The 22,099-nt window shown below is 31.4% G+C and overlaps 1 protein-coding gene across 1 annotated transcript; it reads right to left on the bottom strand.

Annotated features, from left to right (window-relative positions):
- Positions 1-664: 664 nt before the first annotated feature.
- On the bottom strand, positions 665-10,160 carry LOC127711534 (uncharacterized). Its single transcript, XM_052217613.1, has 6 exons — positions 10,046-10,160; positions 5,780-5,920; positions 5,131-5,436; positions 3,580-3,695; positions 2,912-3,083; positions 665-989 (listed from the first exon to the last, which is right to left on the bottom strand). Exons 2-6 carry the CDS (start codon positions 5,904-5,906, stop codon positions 784-786), a joined length of 927 nt encoding a protein of 308 aa, XP_052073573.1. The 5' UTR covers positions 5,907-5,920; positions 10,046-10,160; the 3' UTR covers positions 665-783.
- Positions 10,161-22,099: the final 11,939 nt, after the last annotated feature.

Raw genomic sequence — 22,099 nt, 5'->3', positions numbered from 1 at the left:
AACAATAGTGTCAAAGGGCCGGTCTGATAATTTTCACACTTACAGAAAGCTACTTTAAAGCTAATAACAACTGATAAATAAATCATTTTCTCCCAAACTGTATTGTGAATAATATTTATTGAGACACAGTTGATTTCATACAAATTTTCTCCTTTTCACAGATGATAAAATTGAAAATAGAAATGGGGAATGTGTCAAAGAGACAACAACCCGACCATAGAGCAGACAACAGCTGAAAGCCACCAATGGGTCTTCAATGCAGCGAGAAACTCCCGCACCCGGAGGCGTCTTTCAGCTGGCCCCTAAACAAATATGTATACTAGTTCAGTGATAATGGACGTCATACTAAACTCCAAATTATACACAGGAAACTAAAATTAAACATGATACAAAACTAACAAAGGCCAGAGGCTCCTGAGTTGGGACAGGCGCAAAAATGCGGCGGGGTTAAACATGTTTGATGAGATCTCAACCCTCCCCCTATACCTCTAGCTAATTTAGAAAAAACAAACGCACAACAGTACGCACAGGAAAATTCAGTATAACAGAAGTCCGAGTCCGATGTCAGAATAGGAAACAAAAGAAAATAAACAAAATGACAAAAATACATAAATAACAACAGACTACTAGCAGTTACTGACATGAGTTTGAATGAACAAGAAACCAAAATCAAATTGTGTTTATTTATTTATGGACGAATACATATATTCTTACATATATATGAATATTTACAGAGATCAATAATCATTTAGATAAAATGCATTAGGTTCATAATTTTGAATATTATAACTCTTGCTGGGAACAATTGTTTTCAAATTCATGATAACTATGTTCTGATGTCTTTCTCTTACATACTTTAGTGCAATGGCGTTCAGCACAGATATATAGTAAAATTCCAACTACAGTAAGTAATGCATTCGCAAAAATCACACCAATAATTTTCTCTGTTTCACTGTTTGTTTCATCGCTCATAGGTTCTGAGTTAACAACTGAAAAAAAAACTCTGTTCGATAAAAGCATATTTTTGGTGTCAAAGGTAAAAATAAACGTATAGTGCACACATTAAGGCGGAGGAAACGAGTTGTTATACATAGTTTGCATAGCTCTTCGCGTATTTATGTACTTTGAAAAGCGTTGATTTGAGACTGGGCATCGATATCAGTCCAATGTATATTTTCAATATGTCGTTGTAGCAATTTTTAAACATATCTGATGAATGTTATTTACAAACCTCGTCTAAAAGATTGAGGCATGATAAGAGCCATTATTTGGCCCCAGAGATAAAAAAAAAAAAAGGAGCCTTTAAAAATTATTATTTTTTTTGGGAAAATGAACAGATTAATGCATACTGGATATTTTTTGTTTAGAAAAATCAGTTGTGATGTTAATATGATGTCATAATCATGTTTTAAATTTACTTTCTTGATATTGTGGTAGCACAATACAAAGATGTTTTCACCCCCAATCAGACAACTTTAAACTAATGTAATTTCTTTCATTCAGCTGTAAATTTTATAAATGAGGTACCAAAAGAAAGAAGAAAGATTAATCTTTCAAATGGTGAAAACGTCAATGTGACATAATTATTACATAATTAATTATTATGTAATTAGTTGCTATATTGAGATGTCCACACTTGAATGAAAATAGCTTCTTTGTTATTCATAGCATCCCAAAATATTTTATAGATTCTTGTATAACACAGTTTGACCTTCAAAAGGGTGTCTCAGATTTTTCCTTTTGTATTTCATTCTCTGATAAACCTTCAATGAAGTTTGCAACCTAAATTCATAAGAGATCACTAAATTTAATTGGGTATAAATTTGTTCTATTGATGTTTGTGGAAATCTGAGACACCCTTTTGAAGATAACTGGTCAAGGAACAACATGTGTGAAAATCAGACATATAGGGGCACCCATCTAGGAGCTAAATTCATTGAAAACTACATTTTCATGACAAAAATGAATGTGTCACAATTGAATAAATAAAGATTTTCCTATTTGTACCCCATTAACTTCAACATAATTCACACATGTACCATTGGGATAATTCAGGATTGGCCTTCAATCATAAATCAATTAGGTTTTGACCAGTAAGAAAGCATTCAATTTCAGCAATTCTAAATATATAGAGAAAATGCACACCCTATGCATCAAAAACCAGATCTGGCGGGAGATGTTATATCATTATTGACCTTTGTTGTAAGTCAGTTGCTACTGATATGGTCAAAACTCCGCCCACCATGATAAACCTTTACTACTAATGATCTCAGAAGTTTAATTACACATTGTATTTACTTATTTACGTATTCAATATGGATTTTATTCATTTTGTACATAACATAATATATATGTACAGAAAATGAACGAATAACAAATATGTAACACATAAACAAACGACAACCACTGAATTACAGGCTCCTGACTTGGGACAGGCACATACACACAGAATGTGGCGGGGTTAAACATGTTAGCAGGATCCCAACCCTCCCCCTAACCTGGGACAGTGGTGAAACAGTACAACATAAGAACGAACTATAAAAATCAGTTGAAAGAGGCTTAAATCATCAGATGGATAAAAATACAAATACTACAAATACAAGTGGACGTGGCCGGGTACTTGACCATCCAAACAACAAAAAGACACTAAGTACAGATCTGAGAGTACTCGCAGTTACTGACAGCTAGTTCAAAGCCACTAACAACTAATAAAAAAATCATGCATCTAAGACTGAATTATCAATCCGTACACATCCAATGGATTTAGTGGAAAGACGTCATAAACAGTCAGCCTATTTATTGTAGAAGAAAAAATGTAGAAACCAAACACCAATTATATAAATCAGTCATACAAATTTATCTTATTATCATATAAATACATTTTGAGTTGACATTAAACCTAAATACTTACTCTCAGGAAAGTCCTTCGACACTACATGAATATCTGACCTCCCAAATTTGCAATTTATATTTAGAATAGCTGCAGTATAACCTACAAAATGGTCTTTAATAACCAATTCAATTGAATAAAATAAACCGTTGTTCCACTTTATAGTGTTTACTGCCGATGAAAGATCAAGACTCTGTAAAGAAATTAAAGTAAACAATACATATTGTGATAACAGTAACGGAAAACTCGATTCACATTATGCGTGTTTTATTTCATCAGATTGCAAAATCTAATTTGAATCCTTTCTCGACAGTACTTTTTATTTTATTAATATTGTCTTGCTCAGTTCAAATAAAAATATTTCATTTCTTTCTAAACCTGGTTGGTTGGTTGGTCGGGGGAGAAGGGATAGGTAGTTTGGTTTTTGCTAAGAAATATATACTCGCTCCCTAGATTGTTTTAAAGTAAATTTCAAAGTCGCATCTGTAACTTCGTATTCATATATATAAAAGGACTCGATAAATCTCTCTAAATTTGCGCCTGCTTCAGGAATATAAAACAAAAAAAAACATCTATTAACGATAACATCAATTAATAGTTGGAGTAATCTCCATGCACCCCTCTGAACATGTCCCCGTCAATGTTTCAAGTAGATATAATTGTACAGTTTAGTGATACAATGTACTAACATCAAATGTTAACGAACAAACAGGAGAGGGAAATACTTTTTCAAATACTATTTCAACATTGAGGTATCCGTCTTTTCGTTCAGTGTTGAGTGTAACCTCTGACTCATTTGGATGATCTAAAAGGAAAGAAAACAGCATTACATTAGTTAAAAGTAAAGAAAGTACAGAATAAATATAACTTTTTCAAACCTACTAAACACGTTTCTATGATCTATACAAAAGTTCGTACACTGTAGGCAAATACAAAATGTACTTGTAAGAGTTTAAGAAACTTGGAGAATATCAAGGCTAGCAAAACTTATTTTCTGTTTCGTAGCGAGTACAAATAAATCCGTCATATTCCTACAATATACCAATATTGTTCTTATATCCTGCAACTTATTATTTACGCTGAAACGTACAGTTTTGTAAAACTACTTAACCGCTGAATCTGTCCATGAACATGTTTAATGAATTATCCATGACTTAAACGCGACCCCAATGTAAACTAATTGTGACGTAAAAGTAATTTGAAAGTCTCCGTTCGGTTGTAACAGAATCAGCATACCATGTGTCTATAGACGTTTACTATAAATAAATTATATACATCGCATCATGTTATCTGAAAACACGATTTTTAAAGAAAGACATTGTAGTATAAAACACCTTTTAGATTTCTTGATATTTCTTGTAATTCGGTAAATCTGTAACCTGATGTGAACAATCTGGTCTCACTAATACATGTATATATGTGACTGCATCTTACATTAATTTGTAGGATCCTTTACAATAGATAATTCAGCTGATCTGTAACAATTTCATCTTCATGCCTTATATATCATGTACTGTGTTACGACGCTAGATAAAAACTGACGAGTAAAGGTAACACCCGGCCACCAAAAGCTTTATTTTATAGAGCCTAGGTGGTCGAGTGGTCTAGCGTGTCGGGCATAGTGCAAGGCGATTTGGTGCCACGATATTTCAGAAGCATGAGTTTGAATCCCGGCCAGGGAAGAACAAAATATTTGCTTCCGCAAATTTATAGATCTAACATTGTTGGGCTGTTGTTTAGACGAATTATACATACAGAATGAATTTTCAGCCTTGTATCACCATCACTGCTGGTGATCCGATGGATAAAATATGTTGTAGAGTAGTCACTGGTTCAGACGTACTTATTATATATATATATTATATATATATATATATATATATGACGGAAATTATTGGCACAATTTAAATGTTGGCGGTGAAGATAAATATATCCAACATGTAATTTACAGCTTGCATTGATGGGAATTAATCATGTGTATTTTGAAATCACATCTTAGCCAACGAATATTTTTTTATGATATGTTGAGCGACAACTTTTCACTATCCTGGTACTGTATGGTTACCAGTGTTGTTTTTTTCTTCTCGTCATTGCTCATAAAAATCATACCACATCTAAGCATTATGTCTACAAACAATATTGGCAGTATGTTGTCGATGATGCATTGCTTCTTATTCATATTTGTACATGTATTGCTTGTTTAAAATTAAAATGCGTTCAACACATTGTAATAGACCTACATTCGAAATTCTGCTCATTCAGATAAATTGGTAATTCATCCGAAATATTCCCAATAGAGCACTTGTACCATTTGTTAACATCAAGCATACTGAAGTTGTGTATTTGAAGAATATATGTAGACGCATTTTTCGGAAAATCGCTGTACTTATTTGGGTCGTTACATTCCCCATTTACACATACTGTTGCACCACTTTCTTTTAATATCCAAGTTCTGGACAAATCGTTGGTAGAATTATGCTCAGTTGCACAGGCAAGTTGAACAGTTTGTCCAAAAATAACTGGCGATGAATTCAAAGATAACTCAACTGAAACAGTTAAGTAGGCGATTACCGTATGTTTAAGAAATAAATTAATAAAATGAAAAACGAATAGGTTTGAAAGACTCAACTTATTGTAAAACATTGTTTAAGTTTTACGGATTTATTAAAATCAAATATAGAATAAAGTTTAATAGAGAAAAAAAAACACTATCATATTCAATAACAAATAACAAATACCTGCATATAATTTTTAATAAATTTGTATTCTATGTTTTTATTGTACAAAATTAACATGACTTGACGTCTAAACAATATTTGATTGGTGTCAAACAAAAAGTGTTTTAAATTAAATTAAAGAAACACATGTTAATTTCAAAGGCAATCTTACCATGGTACCATTTACTGTCGGGAATACTGCTTGCATTAGTACCTAGTATATTACCAAGCCCAAATGGTTCAGCACTAATGAATGCTGCTATAAAGATCGTTCCTTCACAAACCATGTGTTTTAACATTATGTCCTTGAAACCTGCAAAAAAAATATATTCACGAGATTTTGTATTTCTATATTGTATCTTACTCTGTACTTCATTTTACGACGAAGACTCTAATCATGAATTGTATAAAGTCATTTTCAATGAGTTATTTTATTTGGTGCTGTCATTACAAAAGTCCAAAAGTCTGAAAAGACCAATTTTTGTCTGAATTTGCATGAATTTTTACATGACGTTCTCTTTTTGTCTGAAATTTTGTAAAAATTCTTGACAAGGTCTCGACCATCTGTAAAAATACTTGATTTTACTCGACATACGTCTTGACAGTATTAACATTGTCTAAAAATTTCTCGACACTTTCTCGACAGTCTGAAAAGTGTCTTGATTAGTTTCGACCAATTCTCGACTGTCTTAAATTTGTCTCCATAAGCCTTGACATATTCTTGACATTCTTAATGATGTCTGAATATATCTTGACACATTTTTGACGGTCTTAAAGATGTCTTAATATGTCCCGACACTATCTCGACAGTATAAATGTCGTCTGAATTGTGTATCAACACATTCCTGGCAGTTAAAACACTTTCTAATGCGCGCATGCTGTTTTATACTCATTTCTATTACCGCTAAAATAAACTTAGAATAATTAGGATACAATAATACAGTGCTAATTATAAAAAAAAAACATTTTGGTACAACAATTGTTTATTTACCATGTTAATATTGAATATTATGCATGAAAAATGAAATATGTCTTTAGTATGATTTATTTCAATCATTTAGCACATATTTATAATATTTATAAATCAACCTTTTTTTAAATTATTTACAAACCCATATTTAAATTGGTTTATACTATAATACTGTCATTTGTATTTGTTAATATTTTCATACTCATATTTTTATGTATAGAAATATTTACATACCCAAATTTTTAATTATGAAAATATTTAAATGTCCAATTTTTAATTATGAAAATATTTAAATGCCCAATTTTTGTTTTTGTTGTAATAAGTGTAACTTGAAATAACAGTATATTCTATAAAGAGAAATAAAGCAAAATAGCAATCATGTATATTGGTCATAATTTGTAAAGCTCAGAATTGTCAAGTAAATTCAAGACACAATTCAAAATGTTCAAAATATGTCAAGCTATACCGAGAAAAAAAAAGAATGTCGAGAAATTTCAAGACAGTATTCAAATGTCGAAATGAGAATGTCAAGTAATTGTTCATGCAAATCAAGACAAAAATTGGTCTTTTCAGACTTTTTGATTTTTGTAGTGTGTGTATCCATAATAAAAGAATGCTCCGACATCTTCAATTTCAAGTCATACTCGGTTCTTTAATAAATCTTAAAGATGTTGTAATTCCTTTTTTTTTCTCCAAATTACTCACACTTTTGCTTAGTTTAAGAAATCCGTACCATAAAGCTTCTATTTACAAAGAGGAAGGGCCATTTACCCTGATTTTATTTCATTTAATTAAGTAGGTAAATCATGTTTTTAAATAGCCCGATAGATGCTAATTATAGTACATTAAATACGTCACATCATCTGTTTTCATACCTTGAACAGGTACTCATACTACAATAAACAAGGACAAGACTATAGTTTATCAAAACCGATATTGATATTGTTTGTTAACGCCCCTGAGGAGCATTAAAATATGAATTATAAACTAATAGATATTCAAAATTAGTTTTGTATTAAAAAAAAATATGTTGCTTCAGTTAGAGTGTTAATGTTGGTAGGTGATTTTTTTAGCGTACATGTATTTTAACGCTTTTTGCAACTTAACAAAATAATAAAAAAAACGGGGGTTAAATATAAATAGAAAACACATTTGATCTAATTATCTGGTATAAATCAGCTAATCTGATGCAAGATCGGTCTTTGTTTTAATGTCTATACTGGCATCTTCAAATGCAGCAAAATATCTGTTTGTTTTGGTTTTATATTCTGTATGTCCGGTTTTTAACTTGACCAGCAGTATTGTTAATGCTGTTCTTGGGGTTCTATTCGTTGTTCATTGGTCAAAATTCGATTATGACGTCAAATTTTCTTGCTCTCCTCTGAAATTCCCATTGTGACGTCTTGACAAAAGGCGCCGATGCCTGATGACGTCACATAGAAAGAACACATCTTTTTGTAGATCATTCGAAAAGAAGGATTACAATTGCCTGCATATCATCTAAAAATCATTATAGAAACAGATTCCACCATACAATTTCGTGCAATACGATATTTATTCACTCTCGACAGTTAAATTTTAAATATTTAAAACGCTCGGCGAGCCTCGCGTTTTAAATTTGAAAATTAAATGTCTTGAGTGGATAAATATCGTATAACACTTGATGTAGTGGTAGAGTCTATATATTTCTGTCCCGGTTTTTAATATAAGGTTTTATTGTCTATATGAACCGGACAACATCTTACACCAGTTGGTACTAGAACACCTTGTGTTACAAACACATGTTATCAGGCCTTTTTAGGTATTGTAACAAATGGACCCTTTATTGTGATACAGATGCAACACTTTCTTGATGTTTTACCTACAGTCACGATTGGTAGTGTAATTGATTTGTTCTGTGGTATTGTTTTATTTTCTGATGACTTATGTACCGGTGCAGGGACGGTGGTAACAATGTCAGTACTAGTATCTACACAGTTAATGGATCGGCGATAAAATTGCTGTCTGCATTTGTTACATAAAATACCATTTTGAAAAACGTTTTTGTTCAAGGTTTCGAAAAATTGTTTTTGTTGTTTTGAAATTTTCTGCCATGGCCTTTTTTTCCGTTATGTGTATATTACACACACAACATTTGGGCTTCATTGCTATATAATCAATTCTCGTAGTATTGGTTATGTACAAGCACCTACTTCAGTTTGACGGCAATTGTTTCTTGCATATATATAATAAATGTAAACACAGGAATAGGAAGTAAGTCAAGAGTATGGATAGTAATAGGAACGCACACAATAAGCAACACATTATTCTTTTTTCTTTAATGAAATGATTTATAGTAAAAATGATCCATAATGACTCTATGAATTGAACAAACATCCGAAAAAATATGATAGAAACATTACAATTTAATATTTCAACACAAAAAATGCAAAAAATCTGCGTGAGATTTGAACCCTTTCAAAAAACCAATCTATCATTCACTGTGTTCTATGCGCTACCGATGGATCCAAGGCGACTCTTGGATACAAAATTGTTATTAAGCAGCTATATAGGTACAATTTAGTGACGTTCCACTTTTTTTTTATTAAAAAAGTTGTTTTTTAGGTATTAAGGACACACTAAGTCAATTTCATTTTTGAGGAAAAAAGTTGTATAATTTACAACAACAACAAAAAACATAACTTTGTTTTGGTTTGAAATGTCCTTCCCCCTAAAAACACGATAAATTCTGCATATTTGACTTTCATCTTTTTTGGGGGGTTAAATTAACTATTTGTCAGACATATCTTAATATATAAAAATCGAGATATTGATCTAAAAACATTTTCATTTCTTATTTTTATCGTACATTTTATTCTTTCAGCACTTTTTAAAATTGGCCCTTCTGTGTAAAAAAATCAGGGGAAATTGGCCCTATCTCTTAATATTTTTTCAAATATGTCAATCAATTTCCATAATCAAATTGATTAAACGTAATAAAATTTGTAACTTTTTCAAATTCAAGATGTGTTATAAAACATGTTCAATCGGTTTTGAATAATTTTTCAAACATTTTTTCATAGCAAAAGACAAAAGGGTTTAAGCACTAAATCTTCTTAGTATCGACAATGTAACAGAAAAGAAGCACGAACGGTGTTGCATTACTAGGATTATTGTATACAGATTCAAACGGGGAAAGTTTAGAACCAGCATGCACATATTCTCAAATGAACCTTAACTGTACACATTTTATAAAATATCTGTTCAAAACACCTCAACTTATGGAGCATATAGAATTATACAACATGGAACGATAAACAAACTGTTATTACTTTTTACAATTCATGAAATATTTAGCAAGCATATTCATTTCGTGATTAAATTGTGATTAAAACAAAATGATTGTCAATTGTTCAGATGAAAAATTTTGAGTTTAATTAATTATAATAAAATTGATTTTGATAACATTCTATTTAGAAAATATCATACCTTTTCTGTATCCTTAATATGGCATAACTATTAGAATGTTAATTGATCAAATATCAGACTACATGCACTTCCTTATTATTCATAAGGAAGCATCTAATTCAAAGAAGTCCTTTTTGTTGAAATAATATTTAATAATATAAATGAAACACAATTAAGTAAAACAAAAGTCACATGTCACAGTAACAATAATTGTATTGTAACGGTTGAATTGAAGCGTATAAACACATTATTATTAACACTTTGGTACTGATTTTTTTACAAAGTGTTTACTCAAATGCAAAGTGGGACACTTAATTTTACGTATATTTAAAGGGTCATGTTCGTTCATTTTTGACATGATTATGGAGTAAAACAATCTTCTGTGTAACTTGTTATTGTTTCCTGTAGGAATAAGATCCGTTGGTACACATTCGTTTAATGTGTTTGAACTTTTGATTTTTCAATTTGTTAAGGGACTTTCGGTTTTGAATTTTCCTTGGATTTCGGTATTTTTGTTAGTTTACTTTTGTATGTATTGAGGAAACGGTAAAAACTCGGATAGCACGATTCTTTGCAATACTGTATTGTATATGCAAATCTTACGAAAACCAGTATATTTAGTCGTTTTAACGTTCATTCGTGTTCGGTTCTTCACTTTTATACTATACTATAAGATTTTGTTTCAATCGATTACTATAAACACCATAGGGTTACCCTTAGGATTGATACAACATGTAACAAATAATCCAAAATGCATTAATTCAGCGTGCACATTAAAATACTTAGTAGGTCAAACATAGAAAAAATCCCACTTGTATTACAACCGATTGTTTTAAATATGCCATTGAAAGTTGGAATAACTGCTGAACTAGTAATACGAACAATAATATTCGCAACTTAACTGTAAGAAGTAATATTCCTTGCATATACTAATAAAAGTTGAAACTTTTTGCAATTTAATTCTGAAATCAGAGTAGAGTACAACTACATACTACATATCCTCTCAGAAATTATGAAAAAAATGGTGTAAATGTTTGTTGACTTTAGATAAAATGTAAACGATTTATCCATCCAACTATACATAAGGCTATGGTATAAATGAGACATAACTGGGGCGTAGAAAAGAATGATAGCGTTTGATTTTGTCAGTTTTTATGGACTTCCCCTTTTTGAATTGCTTTGGAATTCGGTATTTTTGTTATACTTTTTTATCATATCTATCCTGTCGCTGTGTGTTTCCCCGTGACGATTATCTGAAATTCCTCATTAAGTTAAAGCCATATTTTAAGAATGGCTTTGATTGGTTGTCAGATGCCTTTGTTTTGGATCTTGAAATTATAACCTTTTGGTATTATAACACACATACAAATTAGCAAAATTAGAAGATTAAAAAAAGAAAGAGTTTTGACTATATAAAAAAGAACACGGAAAATACCAAGGGGATATCCATTACTCATCAATTGAAGAGGAACAACAACGTAATGGTAAGAAAACGATATGGTATTTGTATTGAATTATACATAAACAAAGTGAAGATCGCCACATACAAATAATCATCAGAAAATGAAACACAAATGGACGTCCGTTTTTTTGTGTTGGAAATTGATAAATGACCGGTTCTTCCATATATTATGGCACTGGATAAAGGCCATTCTCACAAAAAGAATATTCAATACCTTTTGTTTTCCCTTCAAACCGTCCACCCTCCCGTTTCCCTCATACCAAACACCCCCTACATGGCCTTCTACAGAGTGTATAACCATGTAGTAAGTATGTGCATGATATGAAATTATATTGATTAATAATGTTTATTAGTTGACGACAGTCTAAGGTTGGCACAATTTTGTCCATAGCCTTATTGTGATATTTTCAGCAAGACAAATATGTGTCTTCTTTACTATGTAGAAACAATGAAAAAGCAGAAATACAAACACTATGTCTCAATTCCATCTACCGAAATAATCAATTTAAATCATTAATCGATTTCAGCTTCCAAAATGCGAACTTTCCATTTTCATGCAGCAACAGTTCAACAAGGGCTTACATTTCCTCTCATGATTTCCTTTACAATAGGTTACTACTTAGAAGAAAACTATTACACTAAGAGTTCAAAGTGGTAAAGTTGTCATCCCTTCGAACTTCTTACGCACGCAATCACAAGTTAGTTGGTCGTTATGGAATATCTGTTTTACAGATGACTACGGATATGTTCCAATACTCGTTAACACAATCCCATCCTATTTTACTCGAATGGAATCTACCAACACGACGGTTTGTTCATTTGAAGGACAATCTTCTTACCCTTTCGAAGCACTTGTGATCAACTTCGGTTTTTGTTGGGGTTTGTGTTGCTTAGTCTTTAGTTTTCTATGTTGAGTTTTGTAGACTGTTGTTTTTATTTTGGTCGTTAATCGTTGTTTCTTTTGCCATCGCATTGTCAGTTCATATCGACTCATGAGTTTGACTATCCCTACGGTTTTTTCAATCTCTTTTTTAAAAGAGGAACAAAAAAAAAAGATTGATTGAAAATATAAGTAAGATAACCAAATATAACTGTATGAAAATTATAAGCAAATTTCAAAGGATGTATATGATAACATGCAAGTAATAAATAAGTGGATAATTGGTACTAAAAAATTTTTTTAAATTTGATATTTTGTTTTTAATTTTCGCAAAAAGAGGTGGAGGCAAACTGAGTTTTGTATTTGTGCTACTTTACGTTTTGAATAAATAGTTAGCCGAATAGGAAAACACGACATGAGGGAAGACCGTAATAGTGAATACTTGCAGATGAAAGAGGATAGTTAAGGAGAATGGTCATGAGAATATTGACAACGCTCATCATAGATAAAAAAGGAAATTATAGTGTTATAATAAAGTTTATATATACATTGTTGCCGATAAAAAAAAAAGTATTTTGGAATAAAATTCCATTTTGAAGAACAATACATGTTTATTTATGGGATGTAAGAATTCATTTCCTGACATTGTTAAAACCAATGTATGACCACTAAACTGGCGTCAAAAAATCGACACCATTAGGAAACAATAGAAAATTCAACGGAAATTTCGAAATCGTTGAATTGTAATTTAACTAATGTTTATTGTTCGGTCAGTATTAATGATTAAGTGCCAATGATTCTTTGTATAATACATTTGCAATATATTAATATATAATAAATATTTGTATACTGAAAGCTTGGTTCGTATTTATCGTATTGTATTTTTTTCAAGATATTACTTTTTCAGAATACAGGTAATTTAACTATGTATTTTAATCAAATTGTATTTAAACAAATACGAAATGTGCAAAGTTGGTTATGTGGGGTAGGCATCAACAAGGAAGGAACGATAGGATACAAATAACTTATTATTAATTGTGGAGCATTCTTATGTGACGTGCTTCTTTCGCTTTGTAAACAACAGCGTGATAAAACTTTCGATATATCTATACTTAACGCAGATTCATAGATTGCTGTTACAAATTACCTCCCAGGTAAATCCAAATGTATCGTAATATATGTGCAAACACTTTGTCGATTTCGTTGTGTTAGAATTGAAATTGAAATGAAACTACAGAACCGTTATTTATATGCTAATGCATAACAAAAAGAATAAATGCACAAGAGATTAAAAAATGTATAAAATAAAAATAAAATAAATTCCGCGAAATTTCATGAATGTTCTTGGCAAATTAACGTCATTTCATAACATGACGTCATACGTATGAAAACTCTCAAGCTGAAAGTTTTCTGTTACGTTTACGCCCTGAGTTCTGATAATAACGCGTTAAAATGGAGTTGTGAGGTAATTGTTGTATCATTTTCTATTCTATTGCATTATTCGCAACTTATGGATTTCAACATGACAACATGGTGGCTCACTCATTAGTTACGACATGTCAACTGTGGATTTGACAGAAAATAGTAGCCAACGAAATAAAATGTTTGAGTTAAGATTTATAAGGATTGAACACAATTTTTCTGGTGGTTATTTAAGAAATAATTCATGCTAGACATAGATTTATTTGAAATTTGTAGTTTTTATCTTATCATGCTTACAGTGATTAATTAAAACAGCCATAACCACGGCAATCTTTCCTTCGCTTTAGTTTTTTTTAATACCGTATTTGTCCTATTAGGATCGAAATAATTCATGGAATCCATAGATTTGTTTGACACTTACACATGGCCTGGGCCGTGATATTCGTTAATTCTATCCCTCGATAACGCTCAGAATAAAATTCGAATATCACGGCCCAGGCCATGTGTAAATGTCCAACAAATCTATGGCTCACATGAATTATTTCTAAATTTTGCCTCTTTTCTTTGTTTCGATATGCTTTTAAAGTTAAATGAAAAATACCATATTCTTTTCACGGCAAATCTATATTTTCTGACATATTAGCTTAACGTGTCTCAAAGTTAAAGAGAAACGTCTCTTGCGATGTTTCGAGCAAATCAATGAACATGTAATTTAAAACAGGACATGTGAAACTCACATCTATCATTTTAAATGGTGTCCTGGAAAATACTATACGTTTACTCTTATGTAAAGATCATGTATATTTGGTTTGGTTTTTTTTTTTGGGGTGGGGGGGGAGGGGGGAGTTTTTTTAAATATAAAGCTATTGATTTGTAAAGAGAAGCGAAAAGATTACTGTCCTTCTCGGCATACAAATTTAGGGGGAAACATAATACAAGTATGAGTTTACAAGATATTTGTTTATCTTTTGTGTAAATAAAATAAGTTTGATTTTCATTAAACATGTAAAAGTGCATAAGCATTGTTTATCCCTAGAAAACCCCATGCTACAACACAATTGATAAATATTGGTGCCTTACATTTTGTACTTAGTTGCCGTTGAATAAAAAAAACTACTTTGGAGCATCAGCGATCTTTATTCCGATATCATTAATCACCATGAGCAAAGACACGAAATAGTCTAAGAAGAACACACCATATCAAAACATAGAAATATCAATTATTGAATGATTTTTTCGAAATGTTCACTTTAGGTTTACTATGTACTAGTCTATCAAATTGAAATTGAAATTAAAGAATTATACATCCATCGTTTTCTGTTTAAGGCGAGGGTGGGTTTATAAACAAGTCTTGGAACTTGTATTAATTGTATGGGTTTCGTGGTAGGTAATAAACGAGATCAGATCGAAAGTCAGACAAAATACTCAAAACCAAAACATTTGCGAAATGCAGGAAATTGAAAAATATGGTTTCCTTATATATGAATTAAATAGTATTAAATAGTATATATTTTTCAACGGAGAACTATCGGTCTCCTTGTTGTTTGTAGTATGATTTCTTTCTTTTTATAGGTAAAGTCCGTTGCTGATGTGAAAAAATTAAAGCATTACAGAAAAGTCTACAGTGGTCAAAGCTATGTTCACAATGGTAAATATGATACGTCAACACATAAGTAATCATGTCTGCCATGTTGATACTGAATTTTATTATTTTTAAGGGTATGTGTTAAACCCCCGATCAGGAAATCGCATTTCGTGTAAACAAACGAATAGTGGGGCATGAGACATTATTCAGCGAAAAAAAAAACTACTATAGATGTCAAGATACTTTCTTAAACGAATGTTGGCCTTTTCTTGCTTCTATGTTGATGTCGCAAATCTTCAAATATGTCTCTTTGTACATTTATAAAACTTGGTGTATTTATATGTCCTGGTATGCAAATATAATATGCATGTATGTTAGATATACACTGTCAGGCATTTGAGACATTATCACATAAATCAAAAGATGAAAAGTCAAACGTCTTAGATTCTCTGTTTTTAAATCTCTAGCATACTCAAATCTCCATCTAGGATGCTGTGTGTATTCGTGCTGCTTTGTTCTGACAACTCTTCATATTTTAGTGTAGGAATGCCTGATATTTAAACTAATTCAAACATAAAGTGGTATAACATGAAGAGACCCTAAGACATCAGTCACAATGTTGGCTGCTGTACCTCTAAGTTTTACATTTTTACCTTTTATGTATGTTTGTTTTGTTCACACATTGTTTTCAATTTCATAGAATTGTATGCGACTGTCATACAATTGAGAGTTTTAGCTATCTACAAAACCAGGTTTAATCCACCATTTTCTACATAAGTAAACGTCTGTATCAGGTCAGGAAAATGACACTTGTTATCCATTCGTTTGATGTGTTTGGGCTTTTGATTTTGCCATTCGATCAGGGACTTTCCATGTTGGTAATTCATCATAGTACTCAATGTAAAAATATTAATTTTGAAGGAATTGTTGTTGAGAAGGTGCTATCCTATATTAAAGTCAATTGTCCTATTTGGACACGTCAGTAATTCCCGACTTGGGCCAACCTTATACAAAATTAATATATGATTGCTCAACTGAAATATCAATTTAGTTTCTCATATAACTTTTCTATGTTTTCACAAGGTCATGCTCTAGTCTTTCTTAGCTTTATTCAAGATAATAAAAATTGAACATAACAGATTGAATGGTTCAGAATCTAAGTAATGGTAACAATAGCTGACTATTCTTGCACAAAATCAAACAACAAGAATGTGTCCATAGTACACGGCGTTGTCAGTTTATTTTCGATCTATGAATTTGACTGTCCCTCTGAAATCTTTCGCCCCTCTTTTAAACCCTTAAGTGGTAGCGTAGGAGTTGCCAACCGCAGGTAGTTACACTACATCTCTCCTGATTTTCTCCGTTTTGGTCTATAGTTTGCCCTATAAACCCTCTATAGATAAATCAAGTATATATGGTACAATTTTACTACCCTCAAAAGACATATCATAAGTTTGTTTATTATTCATTTAGACAGACAGACAGACAGACAGACAGACAAGACAGACTGACTGACTGACTGACTGCATGACTTAGAACTAACTGCTGTAAAGGCAATACATTCGTTTGCACCGGTTGTGAAACAATGATACTATAAATACTTTTTTATTAAATTATGTTTTGTGTGTTTTTGCTCTTTTTTCTGTTTAAGCCATAGCGTTGTCAGTCTGTTTTCGACTTATGAGTTTAAATGTCTCTTTGATATCTTTCGCCTCTCCTTTAATGTGTAAAATATGTTTTGCAGTTTCCGTCAAGAAAGGTGACCACAATTTATTGGTTTATCATATGTAAGTACCGTGGTAATTTACATTATAAATTGTTTGTATAGATGCAAATATACTACATACAAATTCATTACCTGCTAGATAGAATGTCAGTTTTTATAAAATTATAGACTAATAAAATTAACTTTTTTTCGATATTACTCTTAAGTGAATAATTTTGTTGGTGTTGTTCATAGGTATTTTTATATAGATTAAACCGTTGGTTTTCCTGTTTGAATTGTTTTATACTATAGTCATTTTTGGGGCACTTTATAGCTTGCTGTTTGGTTCGAGCCAAGGGTCCGTGTTGAAGGCCTTACATGTACTTTGACCTATAATTGTTAACTTTTTATATTTTATATATTATACGACATCTTTTTTTTTTCATATTTACAATAAAATACACACACATGTATTGGCTATGGTGACAGTAGCATGTGTTTGTCCCCCGAGATACTTAATTTTTTCCCGACGCGAAGTTTCTTATTATGCAGGGAGGAACTGGTATATATTTGGACAATGCTTGTTTTTTTTATTTCTTTACACTAAAACTCTTACATCTGAATTATTTGTGGTAAACCACATTTATTAAATTTGAAGTCAATCTAATTAAAATTAAATCTCCGCACTTGCTCCTCGTTGTTTATATGTCGCGCGTTAATATCTTAATTTGTTTATATTAATTTTAATCAGATTGATTTGAAGTGAAAGGCGTAATATTCGGCAAACCAATATAGTTTTTAAACGTCATAAATAAAATCTAACGGACTCGTATTGTGATTTTACATTTGTGATTTCGAGACATTTAACAGCTGACTTTGCGTAATGGACTTTGCTCATTGTTGAAGGCCTTACGGTGACCTATAGCTGTTAACTTCTGTGTCATTTGGTCTCTTGTGAAGAGTTGTCTCATTGGCTATCATACCATATCTTCTTTTCTATATACACGGTCAATACAATTTGACTGCGCAAATACAGGTAGCACAGTGTATATACCAAGTCAGGAGTATGACAGTTGGTCCGAGTACACAGTTATTTCGTAGTGCATTTCTTTTAGACAATAAATGAAAATTAAAAAAATCCCACCTGCGCTTTCTCAATAATATTTTTACAGTGTGTTGTAATACTTTTGGGACAAATCATATCAAAATTATAGAAAACTTCATCGGCTCTAACTCAAAATATGGACAATTTCATGTTAAGGGGGTCTTCAAATCTTTTGACAGCTTCCGAAGTGCTAATTTTTAACATTTTTCAGCTGGACCAAATCACTACTTTACTTTAAAATTCATGACCCAATTTTTTTTACAGTGTCATTTCACCCCCCTACTTTCTATTTGAGTCATAAAACATGGAGAAATAAATTTGGAAGGGGTATAAAAAAAATCAACAAGTAACATACTGTCCACACTAGGGACTATATTCGTGGACAACGAAAATCAAAGGACGATAACTGTGTACCCGGACCTAATAGGGTAGAAAAATTTGACCAATCTTAATGAAACTTGGTATGACCAAAGCTTATTAAATTATAAGACTGCTTACAAAGTTTCATGGCAATAGGATATATATTATAGACAATATGACTAATTCTATATTCAACTTTGCGTGTTAAATTTAGACGTTAAAATTGAAAATTTTCAACTATCAACATTAGGGGCTTAAAAAATTAAAATATTGCAAAAAAATACTTTTGAAATGCCTTAATATATAATATATTATGTATTAAAAGCAATAGAGTACTCATTTGATTTATCAGACTTATCATAATTATTAAAAAGTCAAATTAATATGACCCTGTGGCTAAAAATGGAGGTTTTCCAATGAAGGGGGGCCTTACATAAAGATGTAATATTTTCCAGCAATTTTAAATTTGTTAAGCTTTTTGGTTATAAATAATCCTTACATATGTATTTAATGTACTTTAAATGGAAAGAAAACTTACAAATAACATATCACATTAGTTTAAAAGGGTCTTAGGCCAAGTAAGACTGAAAATAATTTAGGGTCAATTTAGGCCGTATCACATATTTACATTTAAAAATGCATATTGAAGCTATAGGAAATAAAATTTTGTGTCTTTTCTATCATTTCTATACTCAGGTGACATGATACAATAAATCTGAGCACAAAAGACTCTTGCATTCAACTTTTTTTGCAGACAGTATGGTCTGATACAAAGATTTTTCACTTTTTAGTGAAAAACATGCATGCAATTTTAGTCTCAACAGGCTTATATTTGAACCACTTGCTATCCTACAGAAGAAAAGAAAGATATTATGTGACATAAAACAGGTTCAACAGACATTGTTAAGTGCTTTTTATACAAATTTAGTGAGGTCTTTATAATGGACTTCAACTTTTATGTTCCAAGCTCCTCACATTTAACTTGATCCAAACAGGGCGTTAGACGAGGATCATATATACAACACATTTTGCACATACTGTCTGAGATAATCTTCTTTTCTGTAGATTCAGAGTTCACAAATGAGTAATACAACTGGATTGAAGCATAGTAACACAAATATTGACACATAAAAACCTGTCAGATAGAAAGTCAGAATGCCACTTATGCATCAAAATTGAAAAAGCTATGAAATGCTTATTTTGACCATAAAATGCCAAAATTGGTCATTTTTGCAGAAATTCTATCAAATAAAAGTTTAAATCCTTTAGTTTTATGCTATTTGATAAATTGACACCATCAAATCATTCCGGGAAGTTGCCAAAGTACAGATTCTATATTTCCTGATTTCACCTCTTAGGTCCGAGTACACAGTTATTTCGTAGTGCATTTCTTTTAGACAATAAATGAAAATTAAAAAAATCCCACCTGCGCTTTCTCAATAATATTTTTACAGTGTGTTGTAATACTTTTGGGACAAATTATATCAAAATTATAGAAAACTTCATCGGCTCTAACTCAAGATATGGACAATTTCATGTTAAGGGGGTCTTCAAATCTTTTGACAGCTTCCGAAGTGCTAATTTTTAACCTTTTTCAGCTGGACCAAATCACTACTTTACTTTAAAATTCATGACCAAATTTTTTTTACAGTGTCATTTCACCCCCCTACTTTCTATTTGAGTCATAAAACATGGAGAAATAAATTTGGAAGGGGTATAAAAAAAATCAACAAGTAACACACTGTCCACACTAGGGACTATATTCGTGGACAACGAAAATCAAAGGACGATAACTGTGTACCCGGACCAGTTGTTTTTCATTCGTTTCATGAATTTAAGGTTTTGATTTTGCCATTTTATGAGGGATTTTTATATATATATATATATATATATGCTTCGGTTTATATGATCCGTTCATCCTATTTCGACTCTTTCAAAATTCAAGAGTCTATCCTAAATTGAGGTAAATTATATGGCCTTCCAAATACCGTTTCGATTCCTAACATCACTGAAGAGACATCAATTGTCGAAATCCGGATATGGTGTACAAATTTTTGCACCTCATGTTTGCGGTATACCATCTTTTCCGCAAATTTATTGTTTTCTGTTTGGTAATAAATCAATAATAAGATCCATTTTGCTACATCTGGTGATCCGTTTATTTGGCAATCGCCAATGGCAGTCAGCAGGGTTTAAGAACATCAGTTGTTCGACCTGCTAGTCAAATGCGTTTTGTTAAAATATACTTTTTCACTTTTTTGGTCTTTTGGAAAATGTGGTTTGTGCTGTAGTTAGACCCCTCTACCAAGAAATTTGTTTTGCATGCACACGTATAAAAATTGCGGTTTTTATCCAACGCAATGATAGGTTTGAACGTTGTTTTCAATTTAGATTTGTATATATATATATATATATATATGTGTGTGTGTGTGTGTGTGTGTATATTATGAAAAATCTTACAAAACACGATGTTAAATACACAGGAAGAACGAAACAATTTCCATGATACATAAATTACACATGTAATATATAATATTGTATGATTACCTTAGAAAGTTTAAACTTTTATAAATCTCATGAATCATGTTTGTATTGTCAGTGTCTTCAGCATCCGAAAAAAGATTTCAGCAAATAGTTTACCAGAAAGAGGGTGCCAACATTTTGTTTACCTGTCCTTACATATCGACAGATCACAACATGAAGTGGCTTGGACCTCCACGTTTTTCAACTTATACATTCAAAGATTTAGTAAAGAATTCACCACCTCGAATTGGAAGGGTGTTCGTTGTTGGAAATCACTCTTCCGGTGAATATAATCTAGAAATACAAAATGTTTCATTGATGGATATAGGAGACTACCGCTGCATGACAACAAATGGCACGAGTCCTCTCACGGCAGATTTTCGTTTGGACATATACAGTAAGCATATTTATATACTGCTGTGCCTTTATATTGTTTGTATCTTATACAAAATGTGACACATAAACAAAGTGGCTGTTTGTTTTCAGACAATTATTTGAAAGGGATTTGGACGCACCAAATTTCTAAATTGTAATTTCCTTTTTCACTCTATTGTTGTACATATATTATTCTACTATTGACTTTTGTATAGTTATACCACATTATATATGCAAACGATTTAAACTAAACAATTTGAAAAAAAATATATTCTACAACAGTGTAAAGAATATGTAAGCCCCAATGTCTAATTCCAATCAATTTTTATAGATTGCCAGTTTGATACTTTTATTGTTTTGATTGTGAAATGGTAGTGTTTTACTAAATTAAGAAAAGCATGTGGCAATTTTCTGGTTGTCTGTGTGTATAATATCAATAAAGGTTTCAAACGGATTTTCAAATTGAAGTGACTGTCTTTAAAAACAAAATTCTAAGAATATGACAAAACCAGAAATTTGAACGATAAACGATAACTGATATATGTATGTTGTGACCTAATCAAGAATCGTAAATGTTGTAAGATATACCATACAAGACATTTGGGGATCTAAAAAAACAGACGACGATTATGGACATAGTAAGACCTAATCAAACAGA

Source organism: Mytilus californianus, unplaced genomic scaffold, assembly GCF_021869535.1.
Source record: "Mytilus californianus isolate M0D057914Y unplaced genomic scaffold, xbMytCali1.0.p SCAF_8, whole genome shotgun sequence".
In the NCBI taxonomy this organism is placed as follows: domain Eukaryota; kingdom Metazoa; phylum Mollusca; class Bivalvia; order Mytilida; family Mytilidae; genus Mytilus; species Mytilus californianus.
The sequence above is the reverse complement of the archived record's forward strand: the minus strand, read 5'-3'. Positions and strand labels throughout refer to the sequence as shown.

Excerpts from the sequence above, each read along its gene's own strand:
- LOC127711534 (XM_052217613.1), bottom strand. The coding sequence starts at position 5,906 with ATGTTAAAACACATGGTTTGTGAAGGAACGATCTTTATAGCAGCATTC. Across the intron at positions 5,437-5,779 it reads CGACAGTAAATGGTACCATG|TTGAGTTATCTTTGAATTCA; the intron begins GTAAGATTGCCT and ends TAACTGTTTCAG. Across the intron at positions 3,084-3,579 it reads TTTGTTCGTTAACATTTGAT|AGTCTTGATCTTTCATCGGC; the intron begins GTTAGTACATTG and ends ATTTCTTTACAG.